This window comes from Manis javanica, chromosome 2 (assembly GCF_040802235.1).
Source record: "Manis javanica isolate MJ-LG chromosome 2, MJ_LKY, whole genome shotgun sequence".
In the NCBI taxonomy this organism is placed as follows: domain Eukaryota; kingdom Metazoa; phylum Chordata; class Mammalia; order Pholidota; family Manidae; genus Manis; species Manis javanica.
The window spans coordinates 22,882,327-22,897,045 of record NC_133157.1 but is presented as its reverse complement, the minus strand read 5'-3'; the positions used below and the strand labels follow the sequence as shown (position 1 = coordinate 22,897,045).

The window sequence follows — 14,719 nt, the reverse complement described above, 5'->3', positions numbered from 1 at the left end:
GCTGGAGAATAGGCACAGATGTGTTCTTTTTATATTTGAAATACTTCATAATATAGTACTTTAAAAATCTGATTTTCCACTTGAGATCTTGATATTTCTACTCTTTTTAAAACATAAGCTTTACGACAAATTATAATTGACTATATATAATCATTAATGCAGTGGTTATTCCTTAATTATTAAAACTATGCTCTCCATAAATGCTGCCTGACATTTTATTTTGAGTATAACTTCTCTCACCTTTCACAATCACAAATAATCCCTCATTTAAGTTTTTTCCTCAAAATACATAATTTTGATAAATTTCTAGAATTCCTGCCATGCAAAGCTACCATTTAACATTTCAAAAATGCCATCAAATTAGACTGATGGCTGCTGAAAACCACATTGTATCCCTCAACTCCAACAGCAGCTATAGCACAGCTGAGTAAATTATTCTTAATTCAGACATGAACTATGCTCTCCAAACAGTGAATTAAACATCCAAGAGCATAGAAGGTGATTAAGAAAACAACAGGAATCCTAAAACATTTATTTTCCACTCAATGCTTGCAAGCTTGAATCCCCCTTACCTTTCATGAAGAATACTGGTACTAAGAGATCAATGTTACATTGAACTCAACAGATAGAAAGTATATCTTTTACCTTGACAAACACAGCTTCAAACAGAAGAGTTAATTTTCAGTCCATGCTACCAAAGCATCGGAGACAATGCAGAGATTAGAAAACGTATTAACAGGTTTCTAAGATATGGAAGGTCAGACACCGTATTTTGGACTATAAGTTCTAAAATCAATGAAACTGCAAAATTTCACAACCAGTACCGAGCTTAACACCTAGTTCTTGAGACAGTTTCTTTTGTAAAAGAGCTGGTGTTGTATTATTCCTCTTTCTATCTCCAAAACCTAAGAGTGCAGGACTGTGGTTAAAAGCTCAGTTAACATACACTTAAATAGACAAGCATGTATTTCAGAATTAAGACCAGATTTGTATTCTTAATAATACAAATTACAATTTCTGAAAATAACTTGAGTGTCAATTTTTTTTTTGAAAAATCGTATCCTGAAAAATATTTTTTAGGATAATTAACATTCTACTTAGAAAGTATGAGTATTTATGCCTGGTATCTTTAACATATAAAACAGAATATTCACAAACATATTATGTATATCAACATTACAAAATCAAACTTTGTTTTTTACAGCAGGGTAGAATTTTCCTATCATAAGCCATATATACCTAAAGCTGGAAAAATCCACCCTTAGGAGTCACTTAAATAAAATTTTATATTCAAGGGATAACAGTGAGGGGTAGATGTTTCAGTGAAAGTTTAAAGTACATTTAGATGCTCAATACGTAAGCTAAAAAAGTTGGGTGGGGGGGGTCATAGTCACATTAAGGCTAAAGTGACAGCAAAAGAGAGAGGAGTGGAAAAGAGAGAGAAAGACTTTTAACAAATAAACAGAGAGAGAAAAAGTCAAGAGAAGAAGATAAAAAATGTGGGAGGGGAGAGTTGTTGCAGAGAATTAAGGCCCAACAGAGAAGAAAAAACAAAAAGGATAGAAAACTTAGATGAGGAAAAGAGCCCCAGGAGTGAACGGAACAAGATTCAACAGGGACACAAACTGAATGAGAAACATGGAGAGAGGAAGGTGAAGGGAATGGAGGAGAATTCCTAGGGAAATGCCAGAGGTGCTGGCCCAAGGCTGCTTCTGTCCCGGTGTTCAGCATTGGGAAAAGGAAACCACATCACTGTCTTGCTTGTGGAAATCACACAGTCCATAGGATGTTCCCCAGTCTTCCATGCTGTGAGAAATTATTTTAATTTTTAAGCTTTATTATTTTCTAAAAAAAAAGAAGAGGAGTAATTTTTAAATGAAATGACATTCTGAATGCTTCAAGTGTGAATGAAGGGCATGCACTCTGAAACTTCTAAACTGACTGGCCTTACTTATCAAGCAATTAAGAATGTACCATTCCACTACTTAGTTTTCTGTGTCATTACTTTGGGCCTGTAAGGAATTTTTTTGTTGTTGCTTTTTTAACCAAATTCTGGTCTTAATGCAAATAAATAATCAATACTAAGAAATAAAAGCAGCCTTGAGAGATAAGTCACATTTCAGTGAACCACAGACATGTCCTCTCTCACCCTTCCCGGTTTGAAATAAGTTTCCTAATTCACTCCACTCCACCTGGAATACCAAATACCCAGGTACTGCAATTTTTCTGACCTTGGATACAATGTAGTAAAATGAACCTCAACTCATTTGTTTTTCTGGAGCACACCCTCGCAGCACTTGGGGCGCTCTACACAAAAGGAAAAAGTTACTTGATCTCCCAAGAATCTTTTAAAACTAACTCATAACTAGTCAGCTATGAATTAGGCCTATAAATTAGGTAATCTAACTCATTTAATCACCAAAAGCTAAATCAAATAGAATCTAATGACTTTATGTCTCCTTTCCCTCTCACCTCTTGAGGACAATTTCATTTCAATGCACATACACTGGAGAAATATAAAGTCAGCCACACTCATCAAAATTAAGAAAATGTGCTATCACTATCATCTGCCAAGGACTGAACTCATTTAATCATATCAGTTTTGTAGACAATGGAGGTATACACAACTGTAGGGGGAAATTGGGGGGAGGGGGCATGGGGAGTGGTGTGTGTAGATTTATTTCACACAGTTTATTTTCAATCTGAAGTTTAAAACTTTAAGCACTGTCAAAAATCCCTTTCTTCTACTTCAACAAAAAGAATGAAATCCAAATCTCTGCACTCAAGAGTTTCATTTTGATCCATTTCCAAGAAGTACCACATCTTTCTTAAAGACTGTTATATTTCCACTGAAAATTTTTAGAGTCTTACTGTGTTTAAACACAGTATACATAAATGATGTCATCTCTTATTATTATCTTTCCTAGGGATTCAATGAACTTAAGTCTAGAACTACTCCATGTGGGCTATATGTCAGAGGTATAGCACTCCTAATATACCTGGATTATCCTGTACTGCAGTTATTAAAAATGAACCTATTATAATTCCATGCCAATTGTGATGCATTTACTATAGATACAACCTCATTCTTAGGAAACACATGAAATTAGATGTCACAGGCTATGACTACAAACTTCTTTTAAGTGAAAAATAAAATTTTGGAATACTGCTGTAAATAAAGACAATATATAAAATTATTAACCAATGGAATCATACAAATATTTGAGATCTATCTTTTTTAAAAAGTCCTGTGTCATTTATAGAAAAAGTAGTAATAAAGAATTCTCTTTCCTTTTCAGTAATTATTGCCTAATGTCTATCACACATCAGAGGAGACTACAGTATCCGGCTGGGCCACCTTATAGAGTTGTAAAGTAATGAAATCACGGTGGACAAAAGGACTATAAGACAGAACTTAAGCAAGGACATAACACCCATATCCTAAATAAATAGCCTTGGGTTTTTAGCAAATTGTAACTGTGACAGTATTAATGCTTCACGACCTTCCATAGCTTATAATTAGAACTTTAAGAACAAAAACTTAGTTTGACATATGGACAGAAACAGAATGAGAACAGAGATACAGGGAGAAGTTACAGAATTCAATAGTAAAAACTAACATCCATATGTTCATTTACCTTCTTATTTAGCCAGTGCCAGAGCTTGAGGATAGGAAGTAAGATGAGAAAGAGAAGGTAAGAACAGTGTAATATCATCAGAGAATGCAATAATAGTATGAAAGAAAAGAAAGTCATTGAGAGCCATGAGGAGGAAATTACCCCAAAGGAAAAACTAGGAAAAAAAACTGTAATTTATCAACAAGTTTTAAAATCAAGTGAATGCAGTATTCAGGATATACAATGATAACCACAAGCTTTCCTGGCAGGTCAACAATTAAAAATACATAAAGTAACCTGAATGCTTGTAGGCTTGGTCACACCTAATTCAAAGATTAGAGTAATAATTAAGATTCTTTCACTTACTACGCACTTTAAGGACTTTCAGTCCTTGTATAAGTTAATTCATGTTCACATATTACATCTTCACTGAACTTTGTAGTTGCAGCTTTATAGCATTATTTCACATTTTTAAAAGACTAAAACATTTCAGTGCTTATTTGCAACAGTGAACACATAGCCAAAAAACAGACATAGTGGAGGTTCTGCTACTATATGGTACAGTTTCCTTCTACCCCAATTTTTCAGGCACACATTTTTCTACTGCATATAACATCCTGGGTTTTTTTTTTTTGTATAAATATTACCTCATCTAAACCTCCCAATAGTTAGCATTATGATAACTAATGCTAGCTAGTGGATACATTATATAAAAATGGGTAAACAGGATCATAAGGCATTATTAGTGATCAAAAAAAGAGTGGCAGCTAAAAAGCATAATTTCATCAGTGACTGTAAATGTTCTTTGCAGTTTTCCCTAAAGTGCACCCAATTCATGTTTTGACACATACTGCAAACAACTCCGGTAGATGGAAAATTTCAAAACCACTGGTCCAATCAATTAAAATTTAATATAAACATGAAAATTAGATTATTCCCCAATGCAGCAGCCCAAATATATTATTATACTAGAAAAAGTGTAATTTTGGCATCAATAGAAAAATAAGTTTATAATAGCCATTTATTCTGTCTGATATGTATTGTAATACATAGCAGAAAATGCTAGTTTTATTCATTTTATCATCTCTCTTCCTTAAGGACAAGCTGGCATAAAAATTAGATTAAAAATGACACATTCGTACAAGGCTATTCCATAACAAATACCTTCTGATGCCCCTTGAATTTCAACTGACACAGCTGAAGAGTTGTCCTAAATGAAGGGTTCCAAATACAAGCACATGGGAATGCAGAAAATAGAGTTTAGTTTCTATTCCTTCTGACAGTGATAGCACAAAGAAATTAGCAAATTATTAAAATAAGAATTACCATTGTTAAATAGTTTGAAGCACTGAATGTGCAGTAGTAAGATAAAGCTTCACCCCAACACCAAGGAGTTACAATAAATATGCTGAAATTTTGTGAGAAATCCTAGATCCTTTCTTATTCAAAAAGTTGAAAAAAAATGGCAAAAGCTCAAGGAAATAGGCATTCTATGTTGCCTTGGTGGGACTTAAAACTGACAAACATTCTGGAAGACAGGCAACTCATCAGAAAATGTATCCCCTGCACCTCCTCTGACCAGGAGATTTTATTATGAGTTTAAAAGATTTACTTTACCATCCTTCCTCCTCACAGGACCTCCAATTATTATTCTCATCTATATGTACATTAGTTTCACCTAACAACATTTCTCGACCCTAAGTCATGAATGGACTTGTTACAGGAAACAGTCACTAGCCTCTGTGACAAAGCCCAGCTCGCACAGCATAGCACACATGGATCACTCCTTGATCCAGCCTCACCTGCCTCTTCAGCCTTACCTCCCACCAGTCCATTTCACACCTCTCAACCATGATCCTTTTCTTGGGGTTCCCTAAGAACTCATGCTGTGAGAGTCTCTGTGCCTTGGCGCTCACCTGCTCTTCTTGCCATGTCTACCTAATAAACTATTTCAAAATCTGCTCTGTGCCACACCACCGACACAAAACCTCCCCTTCTCTAGCTGCCTCACCAATGGTGAGTCATTTCTTGCTCGGCACCACCACTGTATCCCGTATATACTTTTCCTCCACAAATTGTAACAGCAGCTAACAGTTACATTGAGCTTACTGTGTGCCAGGCCCTAAGCTAGGAATTATACATATATTAACTCATTTATACCTCATAAACAGTCTATGAGGTAGATGCTATTATATTCACTGTATTGATAAGGAAACCAAAGCACAGAAAGCGTAAGAAACTCATCCAAGGTCACACAGCTTATAAGTAGTAGAAATGAGATCTAAAACCAGTTCGGACTCAAAGCCCATGTTCTTAACCACTATAAGCCTATGAATCTAACCACCGCCTCTGAATGTTAATGGATTGCTGTCTCTCCACTAAGCAGACCTTCTGCATCTAGTTTTCTGTGATTCATCTGACTTTCCCTAGGACTTAGCACAATATCTGACATGTGGGAATTACTTCAAAAATAGTCACTGAACTGAGCCACCACTTGGCTATATAATTTTAGGCAAGTCACTTAACCCCTCTGGATTTCAGTTTAGTCCTTATACAACAAGGGGATTGAATTAAGTGTTCCATAAGATCCTTTCCTCCCATTTTTAAGAGGGAAAATTCCTTGCACAACACTTAATTAAACTAAATCTATCCTAACCTTGTACAAACTGTAATTCTAAACTTTAAATTTCATCATAGAATTAGATAGTAAATGTGTTAGCAAACAACAGTATAAACACTAAATACAATGAAGTGGAATATTTTAGACAATGAAATACATAAATGACATTAAAACAACCCAAGTTCTTAAAATACAATACCTTGCTATCAACTTTCAACAAGAATTTTCCAAGCCCAATAATTGGCCCTGGTGCTAGGGCTTCCTGCCGCTCCCTCAAGAAGTGCTCTATAACCTGCCACCACACACAGCAGCGTTTCTCCAGGAAGTTCACAACTCCAAAGTGAATAACCAGCTTTTTGAGTATCCAGACTATAAAAAAGAAAAGAGATACAAATGTAAACAAAACAGAGATTACAAAATTACAATATGAAAAGGTCCCTTAATTTCATGTGACTTTTCTGAAACAGCAAACCTAGTATTAAAATAAACATCAGTTTTTTAAAAAAAGGAGGGAGGAGGAAACAAAGTTCAAGGTATTCCAAACTGATGGAATTGGGATAACTTTTCATACGGTCCCCTCCTGTCCATATACTACCTCCTTTGGGAAGTCTGAACCCTGAAGGAGTCAGGGCAATAGCCCATATAAACATACTATATACTTGGATCACGAAGATTTCAGAGACTACAATACTGACCCCTCACACCTCATCCTTCTAGGGTAAAGAATACTAACCCCAACGTGCCTTAATCTCCTTAGTTATTACAGCTGCTCTTACCAAATTTTGTTCTCATCCTTAGGTGTTTGATGTTTAGTGACCAGAAAAAATAAGGTATTCCATATGGCATCATGATTCTATACCACTACAGGGTTACATTTTCATTTGTGTTCCTATCTCCCTATTTGTTGCTGCTTTCTACATCTGAATCTTTTACCAGGGTTCAGGAGAGAAGCAACATGGGTGCAAGCAGGGCTGTTACAAATGACGCCAGAGGCTGGTTACTACACAGCTTCAGTAGGGACCACTCACAGGCCACAGTATGAATACACCCCTCGGCAATGGGGCAGCGCAGTTAAGCTTCCTATTTAAGGCCAACTAAGAAGGTGGTGGGACCAGAAGGCAGTGTTATCTGTGAGAATTACCTTGATGTTTGAACCCTGGGCGACTGGATCCCAACCACTACAATTTCCCTAACTCTAGGGATTTGTGTCCTTAGCTGTGGACTAATCTAATGGTTCACAGTTTATTATTCTGAACCATGAGCTCAGTGTTAAATACCAGTTCAGCAATTTCTTCATTAGAATTTTTAAATCTCTACCAAGGTCCAAAGAAAGCTCCTTTAGTCTATAGGATAAGCCAAGGAGAAGTATAGGCTGTAGAGAACCTTTTGGGAGCCACCTGTTCACAGGCCATGTCAACTTCCGAAGATGGCCTAAAGATTAAGAAATGATAAGGACAAGTGTAACTCCTGCTAACAAACTTTAGGGAAAGGGGACTTTCAAAAACACCTGATAAATGATCTGCCAGCATAAAAGAAACCATCTGGTAAAACCAAAAAAGTACAGAACAATCCAGAAAAGCAATATAAATTGTTTCACTAAGCATTTGTATAAAATCCTGAACATAAAGAATGGCTATGATATATACTCTGTGACTTGATTACAACTGTATTTTGTTCCAACTGCCCAATGGCTCTGTTTCAGGATGCAAGAAGCAGGTTCAAACTTCAACCACTTCCCTTCCCTGTCCCCTAAGGGCAGGCAGTACACCATGTTCTGGTCATAACAAATATTTTTTAAAAATAGAAACTATTTAATTAACTGTCCAATTTAATGAGAATGATAAGTTAGTTTAAAAACTAATGATCTAGAAAGTAAATGGTCTAGTAAGTTCAGACTCCTAAATCTTGGTGGAAAAGAGTTTCCAAAAATCAGATTATGTTTAAATCAACAGTGAAAAACCTTGACAAAAGAGACAAGGACTCATCAAATTCAGGATGGCGGAACCCTGAGATCAACTGAGGACCTAACAAATTTGGCATGGACTATGACTGCAGTAAGAGGAAAGCCCAAACAATCAGCGAAGTATCAAAAGACTCATCTATAATGCACCCGAGTAGAAGAAAACTCTTCTTTATTCTTGCCAGTCTTAGAAGACAGTTTTAGAGTCAACACAACAGAGGTAGGTCTTAAAATACTACGGTATTCAGGTGCAAAGACCTAGTTTAATGATTTTTGGAAAGCATAGGATCCCATTCTAATATAATATATACTCAAGTAATTTAATTTTCTGCCAAACAAAAGAAAAATCAAGATTTTACACATATTTCTCAAAACCTACATTTCCTTTGAATAAAAAATTCAGTGTAAACTGCACTTCACAAAAGCAGCTCTCAAATTTCAGTCATAAACCCCAAAACCCAGATTGTTCTTAACATTCTCTTCCACACAATCATGGACAGCTGAAGAGTCAACACTCCACATGGAACTATCAGTCTCTAACACCACACAAAATTATGAGGCTCAATACAAGCTCAGGCTTAAAAGCGAAATAGTAAGGAAGTATGAAAGTACTAAGTTTCTAAAATGTTTATTGTTTAAATGCAAACATACAACTATTTAAAAGACAGTAAAATTATCTCAGATTTTGAAATACAGAAGTTGAAGAAAAAAATGTCTTCAAACACAAGATCCTAATTAACTTATTACCTGCAATAGGCACGGGCAGCAACTGCACAATCCACAGGTTCAACCAGATCTGGACGCCAACGATGGCCCAAACAAGAGACACAAAGTAGATATCACTGGTTTTCTTCTTTCTGAGAAACGTTCCAATTTCAAGCCTTTGTCTGCCCAGAGTGGGTGAAAGGGAGGAAGCTGAAGATGAGGACAGTGTTGGGGGTGGTTCTCCTCTGTCCAGGGTTTCTGAAGAGGGAAAGAAAAAAATCACCCACCAGATTAGTTTATATTAGTAATATAGAGTCATCAGTAATATAGAGCAATTCACTAGGCTACTCTATCTTAAGCCCTCAAAATGTACTCTGACACGATTACATTGAGTGAAAAAAAAAAGATCTGGATATATGTCTGTGTACACAACGAAAAATGTGTGGAGAAGTACACTGCTGACAGTATTTGAATCTAGGAAATATAAACATGGGGTGGAACTGACATGGGGAAAGCTTTTATTCTTTACCTTACACACTTCATACTGTTCAAGTTTTTTGTAACTTAAATATATCATTTATTTATATATATTTATCACTCAAAAAACTAAAAACACATGACAATAGTTGAGAATTATAATTAGCAATTATATATACACAGCAAAAAAAGAAAATTATTCAAACCATACAAAGCAACAAATACAGAATTTCCATATTTAAAAATTTCTCTTTCAATATAACTTTAATTAGATGTATTTATAAGGTTTTTTTGACACAGTATGACCTTTCAGTGTCATTTCCCCTAAAATGAAGCCAACTGCTCTTAAAAAGAACTCGGGGCTTTGAAACATGTCTTTCCCTTAGAATGAGATAAAACAATGACAGATTGCTGGGGGTGAGGATTTTCAAATAAAGAAAATCATACTGAATTATTTCACTTAAGGCACTGTTTTCTAACAATGCAACTACTATGTTACATTTTACTACAGGGTTACATTATTTCTATTTCCTAGTTTTAGCAAAACATAATATAAGTCAGAAATTATATAACTCTTAAAGCATTATTACTCAGTATATATACCATGATGATGAAAATGAATAATCCTAAAACTTGCATTTTGTCTCACATAAAAAGTTACTAACAGAAAAGTTTATTGTATTTTATAAAGAGTAGGAAAAAGAGAAAAGAAACAAAAACACCCATAACCCCAACGCCCTCTCTGCCCCCCAGTTTTACATCGTCTTATCATGTTCCACTTACCCTTTTCCACTTCCTCCCTTCAGCTGAGTGTCAGCTCCAGGAGAGCTAAAACCTTGTCTGTCTTGCTCTCCCTCCACTCCACTACTAGCACATAGAATAGTACCTGACATATAATATATAGGTGCTCATAAATATTTGTTGAAAGAGTGCCTTCTTTATATTATTTGATAATTTCATGAACAACAACATGGTAGCCCTGAGTGCTCTATCATCATCTCTTTAGTGTTTCTTTTAATGTGAAATGTTTAGCAGTGGGTAAATTTTTACTACTGATATAACTAACACTATGGTAAGTCGGCCTATATCACCAGAACTAACATTCTACCCAAGGTTTGGGGCTAAAGCCCAAGAGAGTTGTAGTATCCTTGTGTTTGACTTTGTTCTCTGAGTGTCTTCCTAATTTGGGAACTTCATGTTGGTAGATGTGGTATTTATTTAGAAAGGTAATAGGTCTGTAACTAAAATATCATCCTTCCCCTGAAAGCATGATTCAATGTGCAAGAAAGTGTTCCTACTACCCCAAATGCCTTTTTCTTAGCTGAAGTGTTCCTACTACCCCAAATCCCTTCCCCTTCAAGACATTCCTCAAGTCAGTTCTTCAAGAAGAGCTCACCAAAAATATTCTTTAACTCCAAATCCTCTGCCACTAATGGACCTCTTGGCATAGAGATGGCCTTTTACATTCCTGAACTCCCTGTGGGTACAGTGTGACTTTAAAGCTGGTATAAATCTACCAGCTGGATATCAAAGGCTCCTGAATCTAGGACAACTAGAGGGGTCTGCTTTATAGGAAAGGGTCAATATATTTACAACATGAGGCAGGCAAAGCAAACTTTAAGAAAAGCAAGAAATGTCAGAGAAAAGGATAACTAGAAGATGGAAAATAAATGCCAAAAGAAAGAGTTGGATAAAAAGAACAGTAACAAAAAAGCAACAAAAAGAGCAAAATACAATAATGGAAGAGAACTGACAGTTGTATAAGAAATGGAAAATAAAAAAAAGATTAAGTGGGATGGGGGGTAATATGGATAAAAGTAAATGGGGGACCAAGAAAAGGAAAATCTGAAAGGAAAATGAAAGAGAATTGCAAAAGAAAAACCAGAAAAGAATTTTTTAAGGAAAAGAAGGATCAAGGGAAGAAACCCCTGAAGGTAAATAACTAAATGTATCTTAAAAAGTGATACATGAGGACAAAGATGAGAGGGGGAAACCATGTAAAAAAAGGATTCAGAGAGAAAAATGAAGGACCAAGTAAGCAGCATTTTGTGATGCATCCTTCTTCATTTCATCTATGTATATTTCATTTTCCCGAATGACTTTGAAGGCATGCCTTCATGAAGTCACTCACCTGCAGGCTGGGCTGATGGCTGGTCTTCAGTGGCTGATTCATATCCTGTGATAGAGATGGCCAACGTTGCTAGAGTAGAAGCTGCCATGGAGATAACCTGCCCTGGTAATTCTGCTCCTGTAAAACAAGCACACATTTTTAGACCTTTTTAAAGTAAATGAACCAAGTGGGAAATAACTGCTGCAAACTGAAACATAGTCCTAAGTTTTCAACAGCAATAAAACAAAATGGTTATTACTGACCCACTGGACCAGTGGTTCTTCACCAAGGGAGAATGTTTAAGAATCAACAGGGAAGTCTGCTAAACACATAAGTTCCCAGACTCTGCATATCTCTCACATTTAGGACCCTCACACTGGCAAGAGTGCCAGACAGTGGACATATACATGTAGAATCCCACACTTACAGTTTTCAACTTCACAATTTTAATGCACATCTCTATTGAAAAACACTACTACACCAAGTCTGTGACCTTCCTGCTACAGACTGTCTTTCTCACCGTTATAATACTAGCTCTTAGTATCATATGGGACAGGCCACATGTGGTGCTCTCAAACATTCCATGAATGAATATGCAAATATACTGGTATTATGCAAAACCACAGAGATCTATAGAGTACACAAACACAGGCAAAATCTACCACTTTAAAATCTGAAAGATTTTGTTTCATGTTATACGTTCCCATGTTAAGTTCCTAACAGGTAACACACCAAGCTTAATTATTTCCACTATACTCAAAACTTCTACTGGCCAATGAGGTCTGTACGTAATGATCAGCTTTTAATCTGTTACAGCAGATAACAAAGACGAGCTCACACAATACCAGGTTCTAGCACGCCTTCCTGTACCCAAAAATGGAAAGCTAAAGACTGTATTTTTTGAGCTCCTCTGCAGCTAAGGCCCCACATGTAATGCAATTTCTACCAAGCAGGCACTCTATGCAAGACTTATTAAAACTGAAGTAACTCACTGTAATTTGGAAGCCACATACTTCTCATATCAAACAGAATCATGGAGGCAGGATTTTCCTGTAGGAACTTGGCAGAAGTTCCAGAGATTCTGCTGGCTGATCTCTAACTTTGTGGCAGGGGTCAGCAGCCATGACACTTCTGCTCCAACATTCCTTTACTGTCACTGACAACTTCTGGTTGCACTGCTTCTGCTTTGGTTGGGTCTAAGCTTACCTGTACAGTCTCTCCAAAAATCTGTATGTTAACCAATACCTCTTTTTATTTGGACTAGCTAGCAAGGATTCCACTGTCCACAACTAAGAACACTACACATTCTTGGTCACCAAATCAAGCACCCTCATTCATAAGGCTGGGCCTTACTCTCGTAGGCCAATACTCAGTATGTCAACACAGAATTCTGCCAGGCCAGTGACAAAAGCCATGACCCTTCAGAAAGCCAATGAATTTTAGCTCTAAATGAAGTCCACCTACTCAACAAATCCAAGGCTGGCCATTTCCAGACATAGGTAGACTAGGGCCTGAGATGGCTCATTGGTAGATTCGGTCATCAGGATTAAGAACACTCACTGTGCTCAACCATATGCTATCCCTCTTCCAATCAATGCTTCTGTGACCTGAAAGTTTATTTTTAGGCAATCTAAGAAAAGAACAACATATCTAGATTGGGACCTATTCTTCTGGTCTGAATATCTAAGGTGTTTCTTAGATGCCAGTAAGAGAGAATAAGGGCTGAGAGAGAAAGACAGGGCCTTTAATGTCTTACATGCTCCCATTACTCACTGTATTAGATGCTGGGGCTAAAGACACAGACTCTGTCCCCATGCAGTCTAGTGAAAGAGACAGATACAAATTAAGGAACTACACAAATATGAATGTACACAAACTGTAATGACTGCTATAAAGGCAACATACTAGTTATTTCATGAGCTCTTAACAGAAGAAATCTGAGTCTGGACAATCAGGAAAGGCTTCTCTTTAAGAAATAAAATGAAGCTGATATACAAAGTATGAGTAGGAATTAACCAAAAGAATAATATTTTGGGCAGAAGGAAGTGAGTAAGAAGACTGTAAATAAAGAACCTGGCATGTTAAAGACAGTGACGGGAGGTGTGTCTGGGACAGTCAGGTAGCAGGAACTGGTGCTGAATAAACAAGGCTGGACACAGGTGATGCCAAGTCGCAGAAGACCATAAAGAGGACTTTAGTGTTTATCTTAAAAGGAAAGATAAACACTATCCTTTTCCTTAGTTTTAAAAAGGATAAAGCACTTAGTTTTAAACAGGATAACAGTGGTTTTTGTAACTGAAACTTTATTACAGATATTACAAATATGAGATAACTGTGGCTTCACATGCAGTTGTAAGAAATAATACATAGAGATCCCATGTACCCTTTATTCACTTTCCCCTGTTGCTAACATTAGTAACCACTGCCAAACTGTAGCACGGCATCACAATCAGGATGTCAGCATGCACATAAAATACAGTTTCATCACTGCAGGATTTTCTCTTGTTGCCCTTTTATAACCACACCCACATCTCCACTCTGTAAATTAATTATCAATTTTGAGATAGAAAAGGGTAATTCTTGCTGTTTGACCACGAATAGATTGGAAGGGACCAAGAGTGGGTACAGGGATGTAAGTTATTGCAATGCTTCAGGCAAGACATGATTATAGTGTGGTCTGCAGTAGTTAACAGGGGAAATGTTGGGAAAGTGGCTGAATTTGAGAGACCTGGAGTATTCAAAGTGGTCCAGACTGGGTGATGAACCAATAAGGGAATGAAGGAGATGAAGGTATCACAGATGACCCCAAAATTTCCAGATTATGGTTAGACAGATAACCATAGGGGAATACCATGTAGATAACCATGTAGGGGAAATGGAAAAAGAGTTTGGACATATTGAAGTTCTTTTTAGACTTCCAGATAAATATTTCATTTCAAAAACAAACTGACTATACCAGAGACCAGACGGGACATAGCTTCTTATGCACCCACGAGATTTCTTAAGTTCCACTTAAGAGCAAAGATTGGAAACACTTAATGAATAATGGCCTGGGACAGCAGCATAGAAAAGAAAAACAAAACAAACAAACAAAAAAAACCCACTTCTAGTCAAAATTCAAAAAAAACTAAGTACTCTCTCATATAAGATTAAAGACTAGTCAAGGGTCCTGAATAATACACCAAACTCTTCACAAGTAATTTAATCAAGTGGTAACTCATCTTTGAGAG

General features: G+C 36.5%; 1 protein-coding gene across 2 annotated transcripts in view; it reads right to left on the bottom strand.

Annotated features, from left to right (window-relative positions):
• TMEM245 (transmembrane protein 245) overlaps positions 1-14,719 on the bottom strand; it is a 93,118-nt gene that overhangs the window by 52,331 nt on the left and 26,068 nt on the right. Inside the window, exons 4-7 of one of the 2 annotated variants that reach the window (XM_073226490.1) lie at positions 11,511-11,627; positions 8,945-9,160; positions 6,437-6,606; positions 3,639-3,662 (exon numbers count right to left, since the gene is read on the bottom strand). In XM_073226490.1, coding sequence (XP_073082591.1) covers positions 3,639-3,662; positions 6,437-6,606; positions 8,945-9,160; positions 11,511-11,627 — 527 coding nt within the window. The remainder of the gene's footprint in view (positions 1-3,638; positions 3,663-6,436; positions 6,607-8,944; positions 9,161-11,510; positions 11,628-14,719) is intronic. The other variant, XM_073226495.1, reaches the window with a different exon arrangement.